This window comes from Mixophyes fleayi, chromosome 12, assembly GCF_038048845.1.
Source record: "Mixophyes fleayi isolate aMixFle1 chromosome 12, aMixFle1.hap1, whole genome shotgun sequence".
Taxonomy (NCBI): domain Eukaryota; kingdom Metazoa; phylum Chordata; class Amphibia; order Anura; family Limnodynastidae; genus Mixophyes; species Mixophyes fleayi.
Genome location: NC_134413.1, coordinates 34,263,554 through 34,291,385, shown reverse-complemented (window position 1 = coordinate 34,291,385; position 27,832 = coordinate 34,263,554). Strand labels below are relative to the sequence as shown.

The 27,832-nt window shown below is 39.6% G+C and overlaps 1 protein-coding gene across 1 annotated transcript in view; it reads right to left on the bottom strand.

Moving 5' to 3' along the window:
• Positions 1 to 663: 663 nt before the first annotated feature.
• PRORP (protein only RNase P catalytic subunit) overlaps positions 664 to 27,832 on the bottom strand; it is a 70,733-nt gene continuing 43,564 nt past the window's right edge. The window contains exons 5-7 of the mRNA XM_075191856.1: positions 7,395 to 7,543; positions 4,501 to 4,690; positions 664 to 1,111 (exon numbers count right to left, since the gene is read on the bottom strand). Of these exons, the coding sequence (XP_075047957.1) occupies positions 980 to 1,111; positions 4,501 to 4,690; positions 7,395 to 7,543 (471 nt within the window). The 3' untranslated portion in view covers positions 664 to 979. The remainder of the gene's footprint in view (positions 1,112 to 4,500; positions 4,691 to 7,394; positions 7,544 to 27,832) is intronic.

Here is a 27,832-nt window from a genome sequence, read left to right as displayed (position 1 = left end):
AGACATGAGCAAGAAGGTCTGTGACCTTATTGGCTGTGCTGTTTTACATCAGTGTTTTAATATGAATGAAATAATGTTGAAAAGAAAGACAATACCATAGAACTATAAGGATATGAGTTTTCTAAATGACTGCAGTATCAGCCCCTTATTACAAGTAGGAGAGGTGGAAGTCACTGGTCAATTACTATGACAGTAAAAGGCAACCAATAACAATATAGAAAGATAAAATCTGGCAAAGCCTGTCATCTGGTTACCATCAATAAGTTATTCATCATTTACATGTCTGCATGATGTTGGCTATCTTCTGGGCAGTACTGGCAGTAACATGCTCACTGGGATCTTTGTTTTGACGACATCACATTTTTCAAAATGCATCAAACACCTTAAAGGATAAGTTCAATTTGAGGTTTTTTTTTATTAGTAATCTAGACTTATAAGATCAATGTAGTCTTTTTTTAAATGAAAGTCCCTACCTAACTTTTTTAACTGTTTAGATACACACTCTAACACAGGGTTTCTAACATTAGCTGAAGCTGAAAAGTTTTTTAGCAGGAAGAGGTCATATGCAGTCCTGTGCGTACATCTGCAGACATCAGCAGTTTTGAAATCACCATGTTAGAAAGCTATTTATGCCGGAATTTAATATTGACATAAATCGGGCGGGTGAATGTATATACTGGACAGTGCATGATCACCCTCTCACTAGAAAAAAATATTCTTCAGCTTCAGGTAACACTGCAATATTGTACTGAAATCAATCAAAATCATTAAGAAAGCAGTTTCAGTGAAAACAAAAAAGGATATTGAATTTCTCATTAATAGACTTGGGGGTTTACATAATATTAATATGTTCATTAAGAAAATAAACAAATAATAATCAGCTACTCCTAAAATATATTGCAATGTATACACAAAAGGGTTCTAGTACTTCCAATCCCAGATTGGGTGAACTGAGACCAATAGGCAAACACCACTACTGCTAGGGTGCCTTCTTCAGACATAGCCAAGTATTGGGCACTTCATAGGTGGCTCTCTTCACCCCAGCTTCATCATATGGAATGTGCCAAGAGAATTCTGTAGTCTGCACTGCTGTGTCATAGCACGGAACTGGCTGTAAGGGAAGGGGAGAAAAGTAATTGTAAAAAATTTCAGGGTATGCGGGAAAAGAACAGTAAAGCTAAATAATAAAAAACAGATTATGACCACTATTAGTTTATCCAAATATCACTAATAATTATCAGGAAACCATCAAACTTATGGGGTGATCCATCACTAAAAATAATAATATAGTCTAAAAAGGTTTATGGTTGATAATTGAGCACTCAACGTGAGTTATTGGAAAATATTGCTATTTAAATTCATACATATAGGGGGGAGCTGCGGGCTGAAATTCAGCGAGTAATTATGGTATTAACGGTAATATTTTTTGAGCGCTCGATTTTTGGCGATCACGCCGTCAATTGAATACCCCCCATAGATTACTAGCATAAACAATTGAATTGAATCAGACAATCGTCTTTAAGTTGAGCAACAAGATGCCTGAATAAACCCGCATCCGGCCCTTCAGGATGCTGCCAAAACTATCCATTCACGCTCTCATCCTTTCCCCGATTTGATTACTGCAACCTTCTTCTGACCAGCCTTCCCCTCTCGCCCCCCTACACTCTATTCTTAATACGTTGGCGAGACTTCTTTCTTTCTCGCCGCTCTTCCTCTGCCTCCCCTCTCTGCCTTGCCCTACACTGGCTACCTTTCCCCCTAAAGAATCCGCTTTAAACTCCTTACTGTCACTTACAAGGCCCTTTCCCATTCCACTGCCCCTTATATCTCTAACCTCCTTTCCAACCACATTCCCGCCCATTCCCTGTGATCGGCCACTGACCGACGTCTTTCCTCCACACTGATCACCTCATCCCACGCCAGAATTCAAGACTTCTCCCCAGGGCTAACAGGGCTACAGCCCAGGGGCCGTCGGGCATCCAGGGGGCCCTTGAAAGTGCTCAACAGCATTATTGATCGGTCGGGGGCGGGGGCGCCCCCGGCGCGATCAATGCTGCTGAGCACTTTCACTGAGGTCCTTCCCCGGCGCGCTGTAGTCTCCTTACTGAGGATATCTCGTGAGTCTTACTCTCACGAGATCTCCTCAGTAAAGAGCGTACAGCGCGCCGGGGAAGGACTGCAATGCCAGGAGAAGGAGGTAAGTACCTTGGGGGCGGCCCGGCTCACCTGGGGGGGGGGGCCCTTAGCCCAGGGGCCTTCATTCCCTTAATCCGGCCCTGCTTCTCCCATGCTACCCCTCTCCACTGGAACAACCAGCCTCCCTCCATCCGTCTGTCCCCTAACCTTAGCTCCTTCAAACAGACTCTTAAAACCCATCTGTTCCTCAAGGTCTACCAGCCATCCACATAACCTCCTTCCTTGTTCTTTCCTCCCACTCCCTCTACCCTCATGCGCTCGATCCCCTCTACTGACTGTTCTTGTGCCTGCTGTCTGTCTCCCTGTCCCTTAGTTTGTAATGCTCCTATGGAGCAGGGCATTCTTCCCTTCTGTCCTAAACCATTTCTTCCTCTCCTACTCCACTGTACCTATTTTACTCAGAGATAGCAGTCTAGTTATACTTGTTTTACCCTGTACTGTGACACCCTGGTATACTGTCTGTACTGTTAATCTGTATTTTGTACCAGGCTTTGGATACCTTGTGGCACCATATAAAGAACAATAATAATAATAAAAACCAAAGTAGAATTTATCACGTAGTGCCAGCTGCTGGTAACTATAGAACTGCACTGTGCTGAAGTGATAGTTTGAGTCCATAACCAGCAGGAAAGAATCAGTTCAATGAAGAAAATACGATTATTTGAGCGGCATATATACAAAAATGGTATTTGCTATATCGGATAGGGTTAATCAGCTCCATTAATAGTTCCCTCACTCATGCAATAAGCTGATGCCTGTTACAAACAAGTGCCGGGTACCTTGACTTAACGTTTTGGAGTACTTCCAGCATTCCAGGTCAGTCAGCCACAGCCATATATGCAACTAATTGTCAAGATGCACAGCACATACCTCTAATGTGCACTTAGAATGTCCAATACCTGAGAAATCTGTCTGGACAGATAAAACGTAGCCGACAGTGACGCCATTTGGGAGCGGGACCAGCCTACCCGAGTGTGGCTTGCATGAAGAGAATTGAATGCGCTAAGTGTATGCTGAAGTTTGTCTATCCATGTATATAAAATGTTGAGACAATAAAGTTAGGGTTACATTTAGCTATGGATTATTGGTAATAAAGTGCTACCAGACCAGGCTTTAGTTTTCAGACACAAACTTGGAATTACATTATTTAAAATGGTTCCATGTAGAGCACAATTTTGAATAAAAGGCAGACTCATATACTGGTGAAATCTAGTGTGATAAGAACAGCCATTTCCCCATCAGAAATGAGTGACCAGCCCCCCCCCATCGGGTCTCCCAATAAAAGTTATTATGTACACATTATATAAGACCGGGGGATAAACACATACCCGTTTAGTACCTCACATACAATGGGGGCTTTCTGTTGTGTGGTAAAAAAAATAAAAAAATAATAATTTATATTTCTTTCTTCTCCAGTTCCACACTCTTTTTGATTGTGATGTTGCTACACGTTACGTAAAGATTTATGATGTCTAAGCTACATAAAAAGAACATCCCTTCTCCTGAGCTACTTTCTAACTCTTTGCTCCAGAAGAGTTAGTGGGAGTGGGAGTCTGTGAGTTTATCAACAGGATTTAATTTGTCATATAATCCACCTCACAAAAATAAAATAAAAGAACAAACTGCCCCTCCCTCCAAAAAATAAAAGCCACTAGCACATGCGGTTGCTTTAATTTATATAATTATAAACAGTGCTCCGCCACCCATTCTGTTTCCCTGCCAGAAGGGGCGACATTTATAAAAAATAAATGACTCACAAGGAACTGTGTGAAGAAAAAATAAAACTCTGCAATATTATTCTGTTCCATTATACCAAGCAAGGAGGCACATTGTTCTGTCTCACCACCACAGCTCTGCAAATACAGACTGCAGGAACAAGCACGTGGTGTCTGGTGTGGCGAGTTGGGGAGAAGCTGGGGAATAAGAATGTACCATTTCCTTTCCTGACTCTACTTCACTCGCACTGATAGTCACAATACTGATAATACACTGACTGCACGTGACTCGTGTCACTCTGCGCTTCTTTATGCAATAAATTACTGAAGAGCTTTTTGTTTAATTGTATAAAAATACAATAATCTGATCGTTTGCTATGAGTGTGCATTTTTTGGGCATGTCATGTTTACCTATCCATTCTTGTACATGGAGGTTCTAAGATATAAATCAATTTAGTTTGAGGATTTGTTACCAAACAGATGAGGAGTTTCCTTCTTTAACCAACCAATCTAGTATTTCAGGTAAACAATTTAGTGATCTGTAAAAATGGTTCCTTTGTTTCCAGCCTATTGATTATGTTCTTCTTACCCACAGTTGAACATCCTGTGAGGAGGAAGGAATCACAAGCTGGTGTCCACGTTGCCATTTGAAGAAGAGATGTTGCATTTCTGTATCAGGCAGACAGGCTTTGTGGTCCCTTAACAGGTCTCTGGTCAAAAAACAGCAGTGACTTCCAGAGCTTAGACAGGCATAAAGCAGGAAAGGATCATCCAATGATCTGTAGATTTCAGGTGTGAGAGAAACACACAATAATTAAAGTGAAGTTTTTTTTGGAGACATTAATACCAATCAAAGCCTGTGTATTACTGATCTACATCTTAAAACAATAAATGTTATATCTGTCCAGCAAACATGTCTCATCCCATTGGTGAAAGCACACATTGTTATGTATCCGCTTAGGAAGGTAAGCAGATAGTCCATCATTCAGGGGCAGGCCTGCAGTTTCCTAGCTAATAGAGGTGTCCTGAACAAACTGGTGGCTGATACCCACAGATGCATGGTCAATGATGACACAGAAAGCATATGCGAAATGCTGTCATCAGAGTTTTTGTCCTACATCAGCAACAATTAGTATTCACTGTCTGAAATGTTTAAGTAACCTTTACCTTTTTCCAGCAGAAAGGCAGGGTAATGCTATATAGTGCATTTACTGTTAAGATTCATCTATGACAATTTCAATTTGCAAATTTGTCATTTTAAAATGTCAAAAGTACATTTCAGTTTATCTCACATGTACTAATAAAAAAATGTTAACAGTGGATCTATAATTGTTTATTACATGTGCACTTTGTAATCATATCAAGGCATTAATCTGCAGGCTGACTTCTTTTATATTGGTTACACAATCCTCAAGGTTACGTCAAGGCTCCTTATAGTCTGCAGTAACTAGCTTTATACTCAATGCTGGAGAAACAGTTCTGAAAGATGTTTCACAAGCAACTGTGTACAAAAGGTGGTGTTGTCCATGGCAACCAGAAGGGTTTCTTTTTACACATTCTTTATTTGTCAGTTGCATAATAATCAACAGAGGTCAACCACAACAGTTCCAGAGAACCAGTAAAGCAATTAAGCAACATACAATTTTTTTCTTGTACAAACAAAAATACATATAGTAACACTAGGGGAGGGGGGTGGTTGACGGACAGACAAGGTGGGAGGTGGGGGTGAGGGAAAGAGGGAGGGGATCAATAGGAGGGATAATTGGGTGCAAATTAAGGTGCCAAAAAACAAAAACCACAGTTTATAATAGGAGGCTACTCCAGGATAACTCAGCTTAGTGCCATCTCAATGTAAAAGTTGTGACTGTGGTGTGAAGGAGGATAATGCTCTTATGTCGTAGTCGGTCTATTTAAATGTCAGCCAAGTGAACCAAGTCGCTGTAAACTCCGAGTTCCGATTACTGGCTGATATGTCAGATGGACATATAAAAATCAATGCGTTTGCACCACTCAGACATAGTAGGAGTTGAGGGAGCCTTCCAACGGACCAGGATCAGAGACTTCGCTGCATTGTTTAGGTGTTTGAGGAGTGGTTTTTTTTATAAGAGGTAATGGGAATGCTGGACAACGACAAGGAGGCAGGGTCGGTCAGCACATCCGCACCGGTGATCAATTTAGAGAGGTGTATTATTTTGTTCCAGTAAGGAGAGATCTTAGGATAGGACCACCAGATGTGGTGTTGAGAACCTACATAAGAGTTACATCTCCAATAAAGAGGGGATACTGATGGCGAAAATGTATTTAATAATTCGGGACACTTGTACCATCGTGTTAAAATTTTGTACTGGATTTCAACAATAGTGGAGTTTTGTGAACAGGCATGAGTAGCCATAAACTCCAAAAACATACTAGTAGGTTAATTGTCTGCTATCAAAATTGACCCTTGTCTGTCCCCCTGTCTTTGTGTGTGAGTGTGTGTCTATATTAGGGAATTTAGACTGTAAGCTCCAATGGGGCAGGGACTGATGTGAATGAGTTCTCTGTACAGCGCTGCGGAATTAGTGGCGCTATATAAATAAATGATGATGATAAATGATGATGATAAACACTTTCGGCCACTGGATTGGCCCAATAAGCTCTTGTAGATCTCTCTCCCATGAATCTGTGAAACAAGGTTTTTGTGTAAATTTAACCTCAATGAGTAATTTGTAGATTATTGAAATAGAATGTCTGGGTGAGCTTTGGAGAGTACACGGAGTCTCAAAAAGCATAAGCGGCCTGTTGATCTTCGTGCGGAGAAGAGAACGGAGTTGAAAATATCTCCAATGTTCGTTTGTGGGAAGTGCAAGACTTCTGATTGGAGTTCCCCGAACTCTCGGATGATACAATCCTTGAGCAGGTAACAATCATTGGATACCTCCCTGAGTCCAAGCAGCAAACTGAGTGAACTGAAGTCCAGGTGAGAAGTCCCCATTGCCCAAAAAGGAAGTCAAGCGGGATATAATCATGGAGATACTTTTGATTGCCCTAATATGCTTCCAAAAATCTAGTTTGGGTCCAATAGTGGGGTGTGTGAGTTTAGGTATAGTCGGGAACCACAGCATCAGGTGTAGTGGGGTTGGCATTCCCTGACCTCCTAAGAAAATCCACTGTTTAGGCAACCAGAAGTATACTTTCATTGTCTAAACAGTATTATAAAAATAATAGAATCTGTGTGGATGTTATAGGACATTTAGATGCTTTAGGCTTTTCTACAACGATATATATGTAGATCAGCTTTCATAAATGTCCTATATCATTATTATTCACTGTTTAAAAAATTATTATTGCTGAGCAATTACATAGGTAGAACTGGAAGAATGTGCAGCATAACCAAACGGCGAACAGACAGTGCTCTAACATTTAGTGACTCCTCACAAGGGGCACAAAATTGTGTAAAATGAAGGCGTGGTGAAGTATTTATAGCAAATAAATTGTACTCACATGTTATCAAGGAAAAAGCAATCGGCACACTTCTGCAAGCTCCTCATGTCCTCTTTTAACCATTGCTTGGAGTTGATTAACATGTGTTTTCTACCCAGTACCAGGATTCGCTTCCCCTTCACTGCAAGGCAAGAGACCACATCCAGGAGCTGGAAGACAACAGCCAAAATTAATAAGAAATTGTAAATGATACACACGTAGAAGAAAATTAACAAGGCGGAAGAGAATATTCCTGGTCCTGGGGGAGCTTTCACAATGAATTTGTAAAGCTATAAGGAGAATAGGTGGAATGGGGCTGTAGCACACTTTAAAAACAGTAACGATCCACCAACCTCTTTATTAGACTTGTTAACCGTGAAAACCTTCTTGTGACTCCCTTGGCAACCCTTGATCCTTAGGTGACTAGTTTATACCAGTCTCTTATTTCTACACAATGTATTTTTCAAGTTTTGGTAGTTTGACGAATGGTAGATTTAAAAATGGCTACAGGTTGCAGGAGTCACAGTCCTGTTATTCATAGTTTTATTATACAAGCTCTTTTTCTGACCATCTTTTGTATGCAGTAATTGCAAATTCAGTTGGAACAACTGCAAAGGAAGACACTTCAGGTGTAGTTTGATAAATGTGTAGTAAGTATCTTATATTTTGATACAAAGTATGATTGGCTTTTATCTCGCCATACCATATTGCAATTAACAATCAAAATCGATTTTAAGAAAATAAGCATTTATTTCTGTTCTCCAGCTGTAGGATTGTTCCTCCCTGGCTGCAGCAGTCTGCATTTTATATATCGCCATCATCTTTATTTATATGCACCAGCAAATTCCGTATAAAGAAGAATACTGGATAATGCAGACAGACAGAGTGGTAAGACGACGATATCAAATACAATGAACTTCCGGTGAATTAAGTTGTATACATGTATTCTATGTAAAAATAAAATAAAAAAAATGATATTAATTTGGTTTTGTCCTACTGTATCACTAATGGAAACCAACAAGGATGCTGCAACAGTAAGTTGCATTGGTATAGCATGCATTGTAAACAGCCAAGAGTCAGACGGTCATGGACACATTCTTGTACTCAAGATACTATATCTCTAGATCGCAAACAACAGCAATGTAAATATTTTCAGTGTAATTGTGTGTAATTGAGCATCATAGCTGCAACATCCAGCTATAACTTGGCATGTTTGCTAATAGATTTCATAATGTCACTGTAGAAGGATAACACTATAATGTATTTCTAGCAAAAATATTTTTCCATTGTGATTTTATTTTTTAAATATACAATACAGAATTCTACAATCCATCATTTTACCTCATTGTCAAAAGCCAGTTGTCACTTAGATTCTATGGCCCTTATGTTAACATCTACTGCTCTGTTTGCATTCCCCCTGCCAACAATTTAATACCAATTTGAAAGATGTGCACATATTTTGATGGGTGTGCAGCAGGGCCGTATTTCAAATTTAAGCAGTACAATTTATTTGGGGGACAGCTTGTTTAATAATCCGTTCTAGGTTAATGAATGTGGAGGCAATGCTGGTATAATCAAGTTGGGGACCTGCTCTAATCAATTTGTGGACAATGGAGACAGACGGAATCATTATTCTTGGGTAAATAATGGCTAAATCAATTTCAAAGCATTGCTGGAATACAGAGGTTTGGATCAGCGCAGATATAATCAAAAGACCAGTAATGGATAATGGATAGAATTTAGTGTAGTGTGGCAGCCACCGTGCATATGCTATCTGAGACTATTTTTGCACAAACGCAGCTGAAACTATGCAATAAAGCATGGAGTCTGCATGTAAAAATGGCAGCAGGAACGCAAATCTTTGCAAGTCCTGATGGGAGCAGATGGGCAGGTTGGGATTTTCAAAACTAAATTAAGCTCAAGTATCTCTATTAAAATCTTGTTTTTGCATGTGGACATTATTTTGCGGGTTGAGATATTTAAATGAGAGTCAATGGGTGGAGATGGAGCGTTTTTGCACGGGGTGTACCCTGGTGGGTGGGAGGCCTGAAAAATTACAAACCAATATAACTACATGCTACAAAAATATTAAATACAGTAGTAGATATGTGGTCAAGTTTTGACACAAAAAAAAAAATGAGTTATTGGATTTAAATGTGAGGAAAACAGGTTAATATACCAGGAATGAGGTTATAAGTCACCAAGGGAGGACTAATTTAGCCACCTGGCAATTTTTGCTCTTTGCTCTAAATTAAACCCTTTTTGGAAGGGGGGTAGGGTAAGTAGGATGTATAGTTCCTCTTTAATGACCAAAATAATTCATAGGTTCATGGCTTGTGTTCGTAACAGCACATGACTATAAATGTTTTTAAACATTTACTGTTAATTTGCCTTGGGAAACAGGGTTATAACTGTGGGGAACTTCCACAGGACTTCCTCTGCTCAAATCTAGAAACAAGTCATTCAGCGATCGGATGTGTTCACTGTATGGCAAATACACTAAAACAGTTCTCTATAAGACAATTATACTCTTCTAAAACTATACATAACAGAGAAAACGTCAAATGTTCACTGCACATAAAATCATATATTATAACTCCCTGGTAAAGTGGAAAGTTTAAATAAGAAACACTATACATGACAGGTACCGGATGATTATCTGAATGACTGTACGGGAACCACTGTAGGTGCAAACTACATAGATCCAGTTCACATGCATAATGCACAGTAGTCAGTTTAAATGTATATAAATTAAACATCTATTTAAAAATAAAATACTATATACAATGCAGGTTAGAATTTATAAAAGGTAATTTAATCAGAGAATGCTGGTATATTATTATTATTATTATGAAGCAATATGGAGAAATCCTGTGGTCCGATTAAAAAAAAAAAGTATGCAAATGCCATTCCTGCCATTATGTCAATGTCTTTTTCATAATCCTTCTTGCACTCTTACAAAGGTAAATTTTTGATGAACTGGATATTTTGCCTCAAATTTTCACTTAAATCATGGGACTTTTCTAGGGTTTTACCAGAACAACATGTCAATGGATACCATAGACTTGTGTTTATACCACTTTACTTTGAGGTTGCCTACCAACTTGTGAAATCAGGAAGTAATGCTGAAACATCAGCAGGAAGTACACATTAAGTTACCATAAACTACGTCAATGCATTGATCTTGCTGGTCCAGCATTTGAATTTGTTACAGAACAGACTGCTTGCAGGACCTGTTACCATGCTCTGGGGCAGATTCTGTGTCCTTCTTTCGTGGCCCGCGCACTATTACCATTACTACGGTAATAGCTGCGCATTATTACCATTACTACAGTAATTTCAATGCTGATCTTCGCTCACAGCTCTGTGTGCCGCGAGCAAAAATCCATGTTAAAAATTACTGTAGTAATGATAATAACTCTGCACCGTATCCAAAGAGCAATTATTCGGTCTGATATAAATACATGGCTGAAAAGCACAGGACGCCGCTTGAAAAGGAAACCGGAAATGGATGCAATTTGCAAAGGCCACACACAGCTTTTGAGCCACAGTGCACCTTGATTTGCAAAAATGCTCTTAAAATTTCCGTTGGGGTGCACAGGTGAGTGAAGTAAAGCAGCTGCATTTGAGCAGAAGCACAAGTTTGCCCAGACAAAGACATGAAGGCATTTCTACTGAAATATGATAGAAGTGCACCACACTTTGCAGTGCAGACATATTATTCTACGGATCAAGAATATTGTACTGAAATAGACAGATTAAGAGAGCAACTTCGCCACCCTAGTGGTCCCAGTATAACGAACAAGAGGCCCTAAGATCCCTGCCCATTATACAAAAAAATAAAAACAAACACAATCAAACAATTTTCAAATCAACTTTAATCATCTAAAAAACACCAGAAACATTCCCATAAAAAGGACCCATCCGCACACTATGAATGAATGACAGACGTGAAATGATTAAAGCCATGATTCCCTGGGACTCCCTTTTGCCGACAGCCAATCCCATTTCTCATGTTGAGCACTTGTAACTGGCTAACCATTGAAGGAGAGTCCCAGTTACCCCTGGTTACAGCTATTTTGTGTTTGGAGTGACTTTTAGGGTGAATTTTTCAGGGGGGTGTCTCCCCCATTTGGACTATGTCCAAGTAAGAAGGAAGACAATTTTATTTTGTATTTATTAGGATGGAGATGTATATTTCTAAATGCACTATGAGCAGTGTAATAAAATAATCTTCTCATACAATAAAGTGACGCATGTAATAAAAACACAATAAACAAGCAGTATTTTAGGATTGTAAAGGAAACTATTTTTTTTTATTTTTTTTTTAAATAAGAAGCCAGGTACCAAAAGGGATATAGAGGTTGGACTTTGATGTGATATTTACAGTACACCTGATAAACATATTTCTGCTTGCGGAGTGGGAGCATGCACCTTGATGTATACTGGGAGAACTATAGAGGTGCAAACCAAGGTGTTTTGCGGTGTGTATTGACTGCACTTTTTAAAGGAGCTCCAATACATTTAGTAAAATTTGCAGGGCAATATAATTATAGACAACTGAAGCTGGACAACGCTAACTATGAGTAAATATCAATATGTCACAAGCACCGCTGCAATAGTTATGTATAAGTCTCATGAGACATGCTACACTTGGGCTATTGAACACTATGGGTTAAATATCTCAGACATTGCTGGTTTATTTAAATGTGTTTCATTATTGGCAGAGATGTCTGCATTCATTTATCCATAGCTCAAGTGATCCAAAAAAATAAACAAAAGTCCAGATAAAGATTTTTTAAATGTTGTAGAAAAATGGGAATATTTTCTTTTGTGTAATATCTACAGATGGGACAGCCCCCTGCATGTTTTCACAGTCCTGTCTGTGTAACCATGTAGACCCCTAGCCTTACAGTTGAGCATGGGAAACCACCTAACAATTTATACGGGTGAAAGTGCGGAAGGCGGCAAGACAGATATAAAAATAGGTCATGTCTGCTGGTTAGCAGGAAATAGTCAGGTCTAGCAAAAGGAACATAGCACAAGTCAAGTCACACAACATAGCAACATTGCCACATATTCAAAGAGGAGTACCAGGGTACAAAAAAAACAACACCCATCCGAACAGTTTTCTATTTCCTGTTTAAATATTTTTCAGTGCACAAAAAACACTCGACTACATACAGACCCTTCGACTTCTCCAAGTCCTACAACCAGGGCTGAATTTATCATATTAAAGACACTTTATAAATAGTTACCTATGTAACTTGGCTTCAGATGGTCTTCTGGACATTGTAGCAAACTGGTGGCTGGTTGTCCACCCTGCAATAAAACTGAAAATCACAACAGCTTGCTGTACTCATATCGGTCCCGGTTGCCAACGCCTTATCTCGCCACCAGTGGTTTATCTGGCAATTCAGTCTTCCTAGATCACTACAGTGAATCCTTATGAGCCAATTTTAAATTCAGTAGAACATTTACAGCTATCACTAGGGCCAAACTTACCATAAAATTGTATGTCTATGGCTTGATGTGGCATTGGCTTAAGCATGGGTCTTTTCCTGGCTTCTCGACCCTGCACATAGCATTTTTTTCCCTTTGTCCCCTCTGCAACCCATGTCTTATCTTCCAGCCATATGGATGGAGCCAGAGTTTTGCAATTAGGGAGCCATTTCCTGTACCGCACTCATATCAGTCAACCTAAGGCTTACGCTGCTACACAAACAAATGTATCCCCCTTGACTTGTAGCTCTTTAATATGAGAGCAAGAAAGTTTCCAAAGAACATGGTAACTTATGTTACGTCCAATATGGCCTAAAGATAAACTGATAGATGTAGCCTGAACCATCTCTCACAGGTGTTTCTGATAGGTTGACACATACACACTGGCTGTGGACAGTGCATATGCAAATACAAGGGAGTCAGGCCTCAAGAGTAAGGGGTGTGAGGTTGCCTCTTACACTATGGCTGATGACTGAAAGGTTGCAGAAGTTCAAGAAAACTCTGGGGAAGATTCCAAATATAGTAGGAGGAAATAGGGTGGTTTCATCTACTCCTCTGCTTAGCTGCAATAAATGCCTCTGAGCAACCACCAGTGCAATCATGTGAACCCTCTGATTGGCATCTTGAAGTTCTTGCCTGCTGTGCAAAGTATATGTGCTATTATTTTATCCTGTACAATGTTTGCCTGTCAGTATTTCTCGCTTAGATTCTGGTTATTACTTCTTCTTGGAATTAGATACTCTTCTGGAATGCTGCATGCCCTGACCGTTGCACCCAACTACTATTTGAAATGCTGCCACCCCTGACTGTTGCTTTGGACCAGACTAGTCTCTGTAACAGCACCTGCCCTGACCCTTCCTTAGGACCTGACTGCTCTCCGGAATGTTAACTACTGTGACCCCTGAGTTAGACTTTGACCACTCCTTGGACACTGATTGACTTCTGCAAAGACATTACATTGGAATTAAGCCTCTACTGCCATGTGCTTTGGGATGACCAAGTATCGTTGATTACCTCTCTTTCCAAGGGAGAGGGGGATACTAAAGGCGAAGACCACGATTAGTCTGGTTTGAAGAGTTTATTACAGGTAATTTGACATCTGGCCTCACATTATACTCGCCCATATTATCCTGCTCAGGTGCTGGCCAACCAGATTTAAGTACATACCCAGATAATACAGGACTTTTAGACTTGTAGCCCAGAAAAAGGCTTCTAGAGCACCTCAAGTCCCAACTGGTAGACTAAAGGACCCCAAGGTGAATTTGCCTTACTACATTGTGACCAAAAGTTGGAAATTTCCAAGACGCTTGTTAATTATACCTGACATCTCGCTCCTCAGAATCCGAACAATAGAGGAGGAATTATAATATCTTTATTACAAGTTGAACCTCATAATCCTAAGCTCTCCTCAATGGTTACCTTTTTTTTTCGCGTCTTTAGGTCTCTTGTATGACTATCCAGATAAGGTCACCTCAGCCAAAACCAAATATGCCATCTTCGGCAAAGCAATTGACCTGTGGAGGAATACTGTGCTGAGTTTTGGCCTACATGAGCTTCCTTCAGATAGTTCCTTCAACCATATTCTTTTATTACCAATTATTGTTTTGTATGATCCCATGTCAGTCAATATTCTAGACTTTGTAAGAAGTAGGACTGTGAGAAACATTTTGAATGCTGCTGTAGCTCAACTTTGAAAATACCTATTAATCTGGATTCTGGTATTAGTATTTATTGACTAGATGGTAGTTACTTTATGCGGGAGTGTAATACGCTGTAAGACTCCCAATGTAACTTTAAACTGCGGGTGGTCGGCATATAAAAGAAATTGCTCTCTCGTTACACTCCTCTACCTTTCCCATAGTTTTGGGTTATCCTTGGTTGGCTACACATAGTCCTAGTACTGATTGGAATTTGAGCGAGATAGTTGGGTAGAGTAAGAATTGTCAAAAGCGAATTTAATTCTTGCCAGTCGGCCTTACTGACACCTGTGTTGAATATATACCAGAACTGTCTAGAAAATTTTGAGAGTTATTTTGGTAAAAATGCAGCCGATAGAATAGCTCCTCACAGGAGCTATTCCAGCTCAAAACTTCCTAAAGCGAAGGCTTTTTCCCTTGTCAGCCCCTGATTCCAAGACCGTGGTGATATATATTAAGGGAAGCTAGGAGACAAGTATTTATTAGACTCTCCTCACCTGCAGATAATCAGAGCTCTTGCAAGAATGTTATTGAAAATATAAATACCCACTTTCAAATACAGATTAGTTGAGGAGGCTACTGCCTTTTATAGGATTGGCTTGTGTTATGTATAATCTCATTTTTATCAAAGAAAACTGCATTTAATACTAGTAATGGGCTTCATTGATTTGTAACAATTTTTCTAGAGTTTATAAATTAGATTTTTAGGGACTTCCTGGGGAGATTTGTAGTAATATATCTTGATGAAATTCTTATTTTTTTACTTCTCTTTCTGAGCATTGTAGTCATTGTTTATCAAGTTGGAAAAATGTGACTAAGGCTGGGTACACTACAGAATTTTCCGACCAATGTGTTACCTGCAATGATTGTGCCAATGACTTTAAAAAAAAAAAAAAAAAAAAAGTCATGATCAGCATGCCAATTCATGCATACACACTATATATCAGTGGTCAGGGAACAGGGGTAAATTACCCCAAATAGGGTAAAAATGAAATTTCTGGGGGTAATGCTGCCGATTACATGCTGTCAGTTGGATTGTAGACCCCTTTAAATGTGAAATTGCTGTTGGACCAGAAGAGCCTCAGGGGTTGGCAGAGGCACTTCTTGAGCTTCGATGCAATAATGAAGCACGTATTGCATTTGAAAACAAAGCAGATCTGTCATATTTTTGGATGTCAACAGCTGCAAAGGCATTCAAATGAGGAGGCAGTCAAAAAGTTGCTGCCTTTTGCAACCTACCTTTGCGAACAAGGATTTTCCACTCTAACGAACATAAAAACAAAGCGGAGAAATAGATTGGACGCTGAAGACTGTATCCAAATTGCTCCGATATCAAAATGCCCCAATATTGATGCTCTCGTATCAAAAATTAAGCAACATCATTTCTCCAAAACCTGAAGTTTTGAAGTTGAAGCTTTCAAAGAAATTTTTGAATAGATTCAAAAAATATTTGAATTCCAATAATTAATATATGATTTTCTTCCTTTCAAATCAAGGGGGTAACATCGGCGTATCTAAATATATTTTGGAGTAAAAGGTAAAAAAGTTCCCTGACTCCTGATATATATGTTTTAAAAGATTTACCCTCAGATCTGTGCTCTTCAACTGTGATAACCGTTACCTGAAAAGATGCGAACACACAGCAGGACTGGAAGGACATCGCTCTATCCATAGATGAACGAGATTTGTAGTTCTGCTGAACAATTAAACGATCTGTGCATTGGAAAGATCCTCGCTCACCGCTGGAGTGTACATACTAATGCATGATCGAGCCAAATGGTCGTTTATCGTTTGATTGACCTGAAAACACTGTAGTATGTACCCAGACTTGTTTCCCAGAATGGATTTTCCATGGATCCTGTCAAGTTACAAGCAGTCATTGATTGTGCCCTACCTGCTAATCTCAAAGCCATTTAAAATTCCTAGGTTTTGCAAATAACTTTAGATGTTTTATTAAAACCTTTGCATCTCTTATTACTGCCCTAACTAAGAAAGGGGCTAAACCTGCTGAAGGGTCTGCTGAGGCCTTCAAATCCCTAAAAGCAACTTTTAGTAAAGCCCAGCTGAAACAAGATGAGCAGATGTGTTTCAGAGTGGAGATTGGGATAGTTGTGAGGGTGCATTAGTGTGAATAGTGTTATCGAGGATAAGGTCCTGTCTAAAAAAAAAAAAAAAAAAATGGGTTTTCAAAGAGCATCTAAAGATTTGAAGGCTGTGGGAAAGTCTGATTGAGAATGGCAGGGAATTCCATAAATGAGGAGCAGCACGGCTTGTAGGCGCGAGTGAGAGGTGGTTACCAGAGACGAGACGAGACAAGGTGCAGGTCAGAGGCAGATCTAAGAGGGCGGGAGGGGGAGCATTTTGATATGAGATGTGAGATGTATGCAGGGGTAGTGTTGTTGAGGGCTTTGTATGTAAGGGTGAGTAATCTGAATTTGATTCTGGAGGACACAGGAAGCCAGTGTAGGAATTTGCAAAGTGATGCAGCAGATGTGGAGCGGTGAGAGAGGAAGATCAGTCTTGCAGCAGCATTTAGGATAGATTGAAGTGTGGATATATGGGTGTCAGGAATGCCAGATAGCAGGAGGTTGCAATAGTCATGACATAATATGAAATATAATGAATACGAGACAATAATTTTGTAATATAACCATATCGGACCATCAATGGTAAATATTAGAAAATGACTATCTCGTATTTATTATATTTCATATTATATAATATATTATATAGAGGATTTTATGGTGATCTATAATTATATGCGATGTTGATTAATTTGTCTTCAATGATTGGTCTGCAAGCGTATGGTGACCCTATAAAAAAGGGACTAGGATAATGTTATATATATGCCTTGACAAAGACCTCCATTAGGTCAAAACGCAATGGGTAATTGATTACCCTCCACTCTGTTGTTGCTGCCCACCATTCACTTTGAAGTCCTTTATGTAATTTCGAGTGAATCCAGATGTATACATTGTATCAATATGCCCAGATCCTCTGTTTTATCTGGTAGGCAGCCACTACCTTTTCTGTGGAGGATTAATTATTTATCTTTTCTTGTATGAATGCATTTTATATTATAGTGTAATAAACCATGTTTGATTTTAAATGGTAATACACTATGGAACGTTTTTTCTCTTTTTCTTATGTTATGAATATGGAATTGGATGATTTATATATGGAAGAATTTTATCTTTAAGGAGAACCACCTTATCTAAATTTGACTATTTATGTAATATTATTGACTCTCTATGACATAATACAGCGCCATTGGGTGGTGTGTCAAATCTTTGTGTTTGAATATACTAAGAGTGTTGGATGACAGTCCTGACACCCATCTTAGGCAGCAGTATACAGGAGCGCTCCATAGCATAATCATTTTATAATAGTATAATATCAAGGGAGTGTCCGTCACAGTGCATGTTAGACGAGGTCCACTGGGAGAGACAAAAGAAGGAAATAAGTGAAAGTTTAGTAGTAGAAGAGAGAGTGGAATTATCAATGGGAATGTTGAAATCGCCAAGTATGAGAGCAGGCAGGTCAATGGATAGGAAATAAGTGAGCCAGGCTGCACAATTGTCATGAAATTTGGAAACTGGACCTGATGGGTGATAAATGACAGCAAAACGAGGGTGGAGAGGATAAAACAGAAGTATAGTGTGGACTTCAAAGTAAGAGAATGAGAGGGAGGGTTCAGAAGGTACAGCTTGGAGAGAGTAGAATGCCTACTCCACCACCTTGTCTGTTTCCGTGTCTGGGAGTATGGCTGAGGTAGAGTCCTCCATAGGAGAGCGCTGCAGGGGATGTAGTGTCATCAGAGGAGGTGAGCCAGGTTTCTAATAAATTCCCTCACACATAGACAGAAATACAGACTAGGGTCAATTTGATAGTGGCCAATTAACCTACTAGTATGTTTTTGGAGTGTAGGAAGAAACCCACGCAAACACTGGGAGAACAAACAAACTCCACACAGATAAGGCCATGGTCGGGAATCGAACTCATGACCCCAGTGCTGAGAGTCACAAGTGCTAACAATTAAGCCACATAGATGCATCAGAAGTCGAGACTGGAGCAGTTCTGAACAATAACTGTAATAGGAGTAATAAGTTACATTTTCTTTCAAGAAAATATTCTACGTTAGAGATTAATTATAACATGGGGAATCATGACGTTGTGTACATGTCAGGAGTGGAGATACTGGTTAGAGTTGGCCATTCAAAAAAATCTATACAGAAAAGGGAGCAATCATCATTGACCGATTGTTTTTTTTTTTGTTTTGATACGGGGACTCGACTTCCTAGGAGTTCCCCTATCGAAAGCACATTTGTATATGCCGAGGACAGGGTGCACATGACAAAGAAGTAGTTGGATACGTATAATGAACAGTTTCTGAATAATAGGTAGAGGTCCTTATAAAAGCCAGAGCAAGATGTGGGACCTTCAAGGCCTTATGGCTGGGGCAAGAGTTTTGTAGTGCTGAACTTTGCCACTATTTTCTTTTTATATTAAAAGTTTTATTTTGCAAGGTCATAGAACGAAATGCAACATGGAGAGTACACATGTAAAGACACAGGGGTTAAACAGCAGCTACGACCAGCGTAGTAACAAGACATCTCAATGCATGGGTCAACTACAGATAAGTACAAAGAGTAACCAGGAGTTTTTATGAAGAGACGGAGAAAAAAAAATGGCCAAAAGAAGAGACAAAGAAGAGGGGGGGGGGGGGGGGGAGAGAAAGAAGTGTGGTGGCTTTTTCCCAGGACAGAGAAAGAGAAGTACAGAAAGGGAGGACAAGGGTTAAGGAGAACCACTGGTCCCAAACCTTGGTGAGAAATCTTGACGTATTAGGAATAATACTGGTCATATACTCCATACGTTGAGTGTGCCAGACTCTGTTAATAATGGTTTGAATGGATGGGGGAGCTTGCTGCCTCCAGTGTGCGAACTTTGCCACTATTTTCAAAGTGCTTATTATCAGATACAGCTGTGTCCTTTTTATTCACCACAGATATGTATCCATGTTTTTACTTAATGTTTGAGCAATGTTTTTTTTTAGGATGCCAATGCAGTTTATCAAAGGAAACTACAAACAATCAATAAAACCAGGTAATAGTCACTGTCTACTTCACAGATGGAAAGAAAATATAATACCGTTAATAACTCAATGAATAAGTGCCAAACAGAATTAAACACCTGTATACGTCTGAATTGCAGGATTAAAAAGTGTGTCTGAAGGCTAACAGTGATGTTCTGTCGAGCTACAAAAGTTGTTCACAAAAGATTAGGCAAGTTTTTGTTTTTACCTGGGACCGATGTGTTTTCCAATTTATTGTTTATCTTAATAAAAACACATACAGTGCTCATTCTTCATATTATCAGTTTAAAACACGGTTCTCAATTATAGTTATAAACAGCAGGGGTGGCATTATTACGTGTGAAATAAAATGGAATTCACATCATAACGCACTTTTGTCCTCAGAATATAGCTAGTGGTGAATAAGGGGCATTATAAAGGAGGGAGCACTATATAAACAGTAAATTACAGAAAGTATGAGCAAACATCTTAAGCTATAACGTAAGTGCTACACGTGCCACAGCTACAAAGTGCTTAATGCCCAAGTACCTTAATAATCATTTCACCGTTAGAACAGTTCTGCAGCCTGCTTTAAGCATGCATTTTGCTAAAAAAACAAAAACGTCTGTCAGTAGGGGAATTTTATTGTGGCAAACACAAACCAATGTGTAGTGGCTGCTGAGATTCAAGGGACTTTCTGAATGCAATACTATAATACAATACATTAAAAGATTGTGGTTTCATAATGGACAAGTCACAGTCATCTTTCCTTTATAGTACCAGCTGCTTTGTGCTTTGCAGGAAATTAGGATATTATATTTGTTTGTACTTAAGAGTATAAATACACACATTACATAATATATATATAGATATTTGGGCAGCACGGTGGCTCAGTGGTTAGCACTTCTGCCTCACAGCGCTGGGGTCATGAGTTCAATTCCCAACCATGGCTTTATCTGTGTGGAGTTTGTATGTTCTCCCCGTGTTTGCGTGGGTTTCCTCCGGGTGCTCCGGTTTCCTCCCACACTCCCTAAACATACTGGTAGGTTAATTGTCTGCTACCAAAATTGACCCTAGTCTATCTCTCTCTCTGTGTATATTAGGTGAGTTCTCTGTACAGCGCTGCGCAAACAGTGGCGCTATATAAATAAATTTTGATGAGATATAGATATAGATATAGAGATTATATATATATATATATATATATATATATATATATATATATATATATATATATATATATATATATATATATATATATATATATATACACACACACACACACACACACACACAATCATAGGCAGTCCTTGAGAAAGATGCGAGAGGAACATACACTGCAATGGGAAAATCGCTGCTTACTAATCATTAAGAGGAGTATATCCATATACATACATATACTAACGATATCTATATATATTTTAAATATGATGTGTAAAGTATCAATTTATTTTAGTTGCAAATGTTCATCTAGGATACGTGTCAAAATAGAAAGCAATGGAAACAAATACAAGAGAAGATAAGAGACTGGGGTAAAAAAATGTAATACTAATAAAACTACTAATAATGTGACACAGAGGCAGCAGACACAAAACTCTGGGACTACAGAACAGATGTGAATTTTCACCATAATATGTGGTCAGTATTTTAGTATGCAATTTTACCATTCAATTTGTTCTGTTTCTACATGGTTTCCAAAATAACATACTAAATGGCCATCCAACAAGCAAGACATGCACAGCAACTATGACATACCTCCAGTAGCTCTAATGTCTCATTTAGTATTTATTCCAAGAGCACACAATATCTAGTATTATAAATATGGGTGGGGGTGTAAGATTTAAAGGTGACAAATTTACTGGACACTTGTATAGTGTCAGTCAGAATTTTATACACTGTACAATCGTTGTGCGTGTTTGGCATATATTTGTTTGCGTACATGTAAATCATATAATTCAACTGCTTTATATTCCTTGTCTTAATTGCTTCTTATTCTTATACCTGCTTTGTTTTCCTTTCATTCTTATCTTCTCTGAAAAGAGTATAATATTTTATTTTCCGTGCAGACATTCACACAAATCCCCAGACATTACTCTCCTCCCCCACCGTATATGCATGAAACTAGTCTTTGTCCAAACAGAGTTTTAGACTAAAAACCTTTTGGGTACATCTGAATAGGCCTGGCTCACATCCTGTACAGGGGCTACGCCTACAGAGACCCTTTAATTAACATCTTTTAAAGACAAATCTGAATATCCTTTTGTTTGGAGCTTCTAAGATACACTGGACACAGACATGCATTCATTCACTCTCTGACCACCAGAGACAAGGCAACAAGACTTTTTCATAAGCCATTCTGGGCTGTGGTAATATCCACTGGCGGATCGTGTCAATCGCCCCCCCCCCCCCCCCTCTAGCAGCAATCTTCATTCTATTAAATTACGGTGGAAAAGTCCAATCATTAGGGGAGAGGGGCGGGGCCAACCAGAGTGAAGGACGGGCGTGGCTATTCAACCCCCCCCCCACACCACCACCATCACCTCCACAAAAAACAGTCTAGGTCTGCCCCTGGTAATATCTAATCATGAGGGGGTATATTGTGGTGAAGTGTTTTAAACGTTTATAGGCGTTGCAAATAGTATTTGTGGAAATGGTACAATGGAAAAGATTGTTATGTGTGCTGTGGACTTGTGAGTACTGTACTGTAGTGCTTGTTACTCTGTTGAAGTTTTAGTATCAATATTGCTAATACTGGCTGTATAGTTTAATATGGACTGTACTTGTTACATGCCTGTGTATAAAGGGTAAGGTTATACTGTACTTGTTTTGTAGATTATTACTGCATTTGTATTGTGTAATGAATCCAAATACCTTGAGAGGTCTGACAGAAGATAACAGGCAATTGGGATTGAACAGCATAAATACTATGCAGACAACAGAGAAGATGGGCGCCATTAGGCCATGTGCTTTGTTCAAGATGGCCGACATGGTACCATGCTTTGTTACATCCTGTAAAGCTGCATAATTGTGGGACTGTGTATATGATGTATGGCAATACAGATATAAATATACATGAAGCAGTGACTTTACACTGGGAAGGTTTACTAAGCAGTGATGTTGCATTGGCAAGTTATTGTCTGTAGAAGACTATTTACTAAACATTATGTTTTACAGGGAAGTGTCTATTGTTACTAGACAATGAGAAAAGTCTGATAGGAGTTGTACACTGGCAATGGTAACATTGCATTGAGCAAGATGTATATATGTGAGCAGTGATATGGTATCGGACGCAAGGGATCTGCATTCTATTTGTGATGCTAGGATATCACTGCGATGATATATAGAAATTCTGAAATAATCTAGATGACAAGAGAATTGTAACATAATGAAATCTGGGATACACACATTCATAAACACAAAGTGGAGGCACATGTTCACATGGATAAAACAGTTGAAGTAGGCAATGCATTGTATTTGATGTAATATATATTATGCTCTCTACACTGTGTCATTATATGTATAAAGGCTGTTCTTAAATATACCTATTGTTAATAATAATACATATATTAAATTAAACTTGGTGGAAAATCTTGATTCTCATTATTCCCTGTATTATACTGTGTGTATCAGAGTAAAATTAGCGGAAATTAAAATAAAGCTGGGTTGAAATTGTGTGAGTGGTAATTAAGGAGACTAGTTATTAAATAGTCATTAGCACATTTGCCACACAATTAGATCTCATATCCTTCATTATTACCCTTTTACTTGCTCCCTAATCTTTTTCCTATTACAGGCTTTTTTCCATTTATCTCTTACAAGTTTATTTTATACTTACCTGTTCCTGATACCTTTCACTTGTATTTCTTTCATATTCATTTAAGTCTTATCTCTTCCTTATTCAATTCAAATTTATATAGCTCTTACTGCTTCCTTATCGGTTTCCCTGTTACCTGTTCCTTATTCTTTTACTTACTTCCTTTTACACTGTAGTCACTTATGAGAAGGGGCCTCATGACATAAGCTTCAATGTTTATAAAGATGAATTGTGCATTTAATCAATGCAAATGATAAATTAAAGTGTGACACACACACCTTTCAACAACGAGACATGAAGATCTCCATGTCCCTGATCCACCGAAAAACCCTTCCTAGACCACCAAATGCTCACTTTTGGGTAAAACTTCACCCATTTTTGTACAAGCTCAACACAAATCAAGGCCCACGATTCAGGACTGTCCTGCCAAAATCGAGACAGTTGGGAGGTATACTATGAGAACCACTGACATAAAAGGAATATTAGGGGCAATGCTTAAATGTAGTTTATGATATTTAAGACATTGTGCTAAACCTTTAAATGGATAACGCTGAATATCCCTACCATCAAAGAGTGGTTTGCCCGGTTAGAATCTTACAGAATAATGGACGAGATACTCTATTCATCAAGGGACAAATATAAGGAGTATTACTATATATGGTTTGAATGGCTTGAATTCAAGGATTCACCACTTTACTCTCAGTGTAATAAATGAACCCCTCTACTCCCCCCCCCCCCCCCTCCCTCCTCTCAGCTCTACCTTTTCCTCCCTCTCTTTATCCCCTCTTTGTCTTTCCCCCATCCCTACATGCTTTATTATTGAATACTAAATGGTATTTTATATGCTGGACTATTGTCCCACCTGTATGTGTATTTGTATTCCTCGAATATATTTTTTATTACTTTCAATGTATCGTTCAATGCAAAACAGAGATGTTTGTAAAAGCTGTTTAAATTTTCAATAAAAAAGAGATTTAATAAAAAATAAATGGATAACGCCAAGTAATTCTGATTATATTTCTTACACCTGTAACAGCACTTATTTTTAGTATATGAACAAGTACAGAGTTAAAACTTAAAACTATTCACTGCTTTCCTTAAATGGAAGACTGATGCAATTTCCAGCTCCAGGATTTGCATAGTATTTTATTATCTGTAATTTTCCAAGTCTTCCTGGAAAAATTAACCTTTTGTCCCAATTTGTTACAACAACATCACAGCATTCAAAGCACCTGACACAAAAAAATTCAGGACTGAGACTGCAATCTTTAAAGGGGAAAAGGTCTGCCTAGTTTCTACTAATTCACTCATCTTTATGCAATAACAATGGGGCACAGGATGGATTACTTGCATTGGCAGAGATCTAAACTCTAAACTGGGTGGAGGTGGCTTAATCCAATAGGACATAAGACAACCTCAGAAGATATCTATAGGTCTACATGCAGCAGCCAATAATAACACCCTTCAGACTTGCATAGAAATATGTGAATGGCACATACATTGAGAACAGTAGGGAAGCCATTGCTATATCTATATCTCTACATATCTAAACACTCTATATATCTAAATGTCTATATACATCTATATGCATACACACACCGATCAGCAACAACATTAAAACCACTGACAAGTGAAGTAATTATCACTGATTACAATGGCACCTGTCAAGGGCTGGGATATATTAAGCAGGAAGTGAACAGCAAGTTCTTGAAGTTGATGTGTTGGAAGCAGGAAAAAACGGGCAAGCGAAATAATCTGAGCGACTTCAACAAGGTACCAAATTGTGATGGCTAGACAACTGGGTCAGAGCATCTCCAAACAGCAGGTCTTATGGGTTGTTCCCAGTGTGCAGTGGTTAGTACCTAGCAAACGTGATCCAAGGAAGGACAACTGGTAAACCAGAGACAGGGTCATGGGCACCCAAGGCTCATAGATGCGTTTTGGGGAGCGAAGGCTAGCCTGATTGGTGCAATCCCACAGTAGACCTACTGAAGCATAAATTGCTGAAAAATAATTTTTACTAATTAACATCCATTTCATTGACTTCATTAGGAGACACTATGGTGTAGTAGGTGGATCCGGAGTAAAGGCACTTAACTCCTAAACATTTTAGTGGCTAACTCTTCCCCTACTATGCAGCTCCCATGGGAGACATCTTCAGATTTATAACAAAGCCCAGAAGAGAGGGCCTAACAAGGAATAACAATAAATAACAGAAAAGCAAACGCCAACAATGAAACATCTAGGGCAGCCCCCCCCAATGGAGTCAGAGAAATGGATTTTACGGCGAGTAAAAAAAACCTCTTTTCTCCCATTGTGGGACACTGCAACAATTGGAACATACCAAAGCTGCCCCTAAGGGAGGGATTGCTCTGGAACAGCTGTGCAAGGTGTTACATCTTGCGTTCAAAGCTAGCATCACAAAGTAAATAGCCTTATAAACAGACACCGTCCCGTCGACATAGTACCAAAGGGCCTGGATCATATCCAGAAGATGAAAGGATGCATCAGAGTCTGAAACCTAGGACAAACCACTGTAAAGAAAATCTACTGGTTCAAGTGAAACCGAGAGGAGACCACCTTAGACACATATGAGGGTTTAGTTAGAAGCACTGCCCTACCAGAGTGAAATATCAGAAAGACACCAGACAAACAGAGGAAATAGTGAGTAAAACCCCCTTCCAACATAACAGCGTTCAATAGAATCCAAAGGCTCAAAGGGTTCCTTAGTAAGAGCCTGAAGCACCAAATTAAGATCCCAAGGCTCTATCGGATATACAAATAGAGGCGGAGCATGTAGAACCCCTTACAAAAAAGTCTGGACATCCTCAATGGCTTAAAGAAGATTGAAAGCGCCAAACCCTGCAGTTTCAGAGAAGAGAGATGGAGGCCGTTATCAAAACCGATCTGCAGGAGAGATAGAAAGCGGGAAAGACTAAAGCAGGAAGTGTGAAAACTGTGACCCTCACACCACTGATTGTAAGTTTTCCCCACCCTATAATACTTTGCAGAGGGAGACTGTTTCCGCCGCCTTAATTATAGTCCCCATGAAGTTTGCGAGGAACTCCGGGACCGAACAATCTGGGTTTCAGTAACCACACCGCCAAAGATAGACGTCCTCAAGAGTGGCAGCGAAGAGGGCCTTGTACCAGAAGATCTAGACAAAGAGGTAACCGGTGAGGTGGACCTCTCACCATCCCTAGAGCGTTGGAGTACCATGTTCTGTGTGTCAATCTGCAGCGACCAGAATGGGGGGGAATTTGTTCTCCTGAGCACCCGCGGAAACATGGGAAAGGGAGGAAACAGATATACCAGATGAAACTGCCATGGCATGGGATCATGGCATCCATGTACCCTGCCGCTGGATCCTTGAACTTGGTGCAGAAGAGAGGGACCTTGAAGTTCAGACTGGACACATTACATCAATTTCTGGCTGACCACAACATTGAACCACAAGAGCAAAGATCACTGCATGAAGGGACCATTTCTCCGGGTGGATCCTGTTGCGGCTGAGGCAATTGGCCTTCCATTTTTCCACCCCCAGATGAAAATGGTCGATATCACTGGAAAATAATGTTCTGTGCAGGCCATGATCTGCGCAGTCTCCCGCATTGTCATGGCATTGCATGCTCGCCCTTGATGGTTTTGGTAGGCTTACCTTTAACAACACTTTGTCCAAATAAGGTACAATAGTGATGCCCCAAAAGCTCAGGACACTGGCCATGACGGCCAGAATTTTTGTGAAAACCTTCAGGGCAGAAACTAGACAGGATAAAGCCCAGAACTGATAATGTGCCAGGAACTCACTGTGGTCCATTCCCGCAATCACTGATCGCAACGACTCCATCTGAAACCCCAGAACAGAAACTGCTTTTTGAGATTTAATATAAGACGAAACGAGCTGTCCAGCTTTGGCACCTGAAAGAGGATGAAGTAACATCCCAAACCATTTTCTAAAGATGGGACTGGACCAATCAAGCCTGAGACCAGAAGCTTCCAGATAGCCCCCTGGAGCACCAGCCTTCTCAGGCTACACGACGGCAGACTTGTGGTGAAGAATCTGTGCAGGAGAAGTTTACGAGGTCTATGACATAGCCTCAAATCACAATTGCTCCAACCCAGGCATCTGAAGTTGAAGCGCGACACTGATCCTGAAAACACAGCAGATGGGCTCGTGCCACAGAATCGTGGCAGGTTATCCCGTCATGCAGTGGTCTTGTCTGATTGCTTGGGAGCCCTGCAGTTGTCAACGCCCCGGCCCCTATAGCAACCGCTCCTGGACAAGACGATGACCGCCTGAAGGGGCTGAACTTGATCATCCAAAGGGACAAAAGGACCCTTAATCTGGGTTGCTTCGGTATGTCACCGCTGA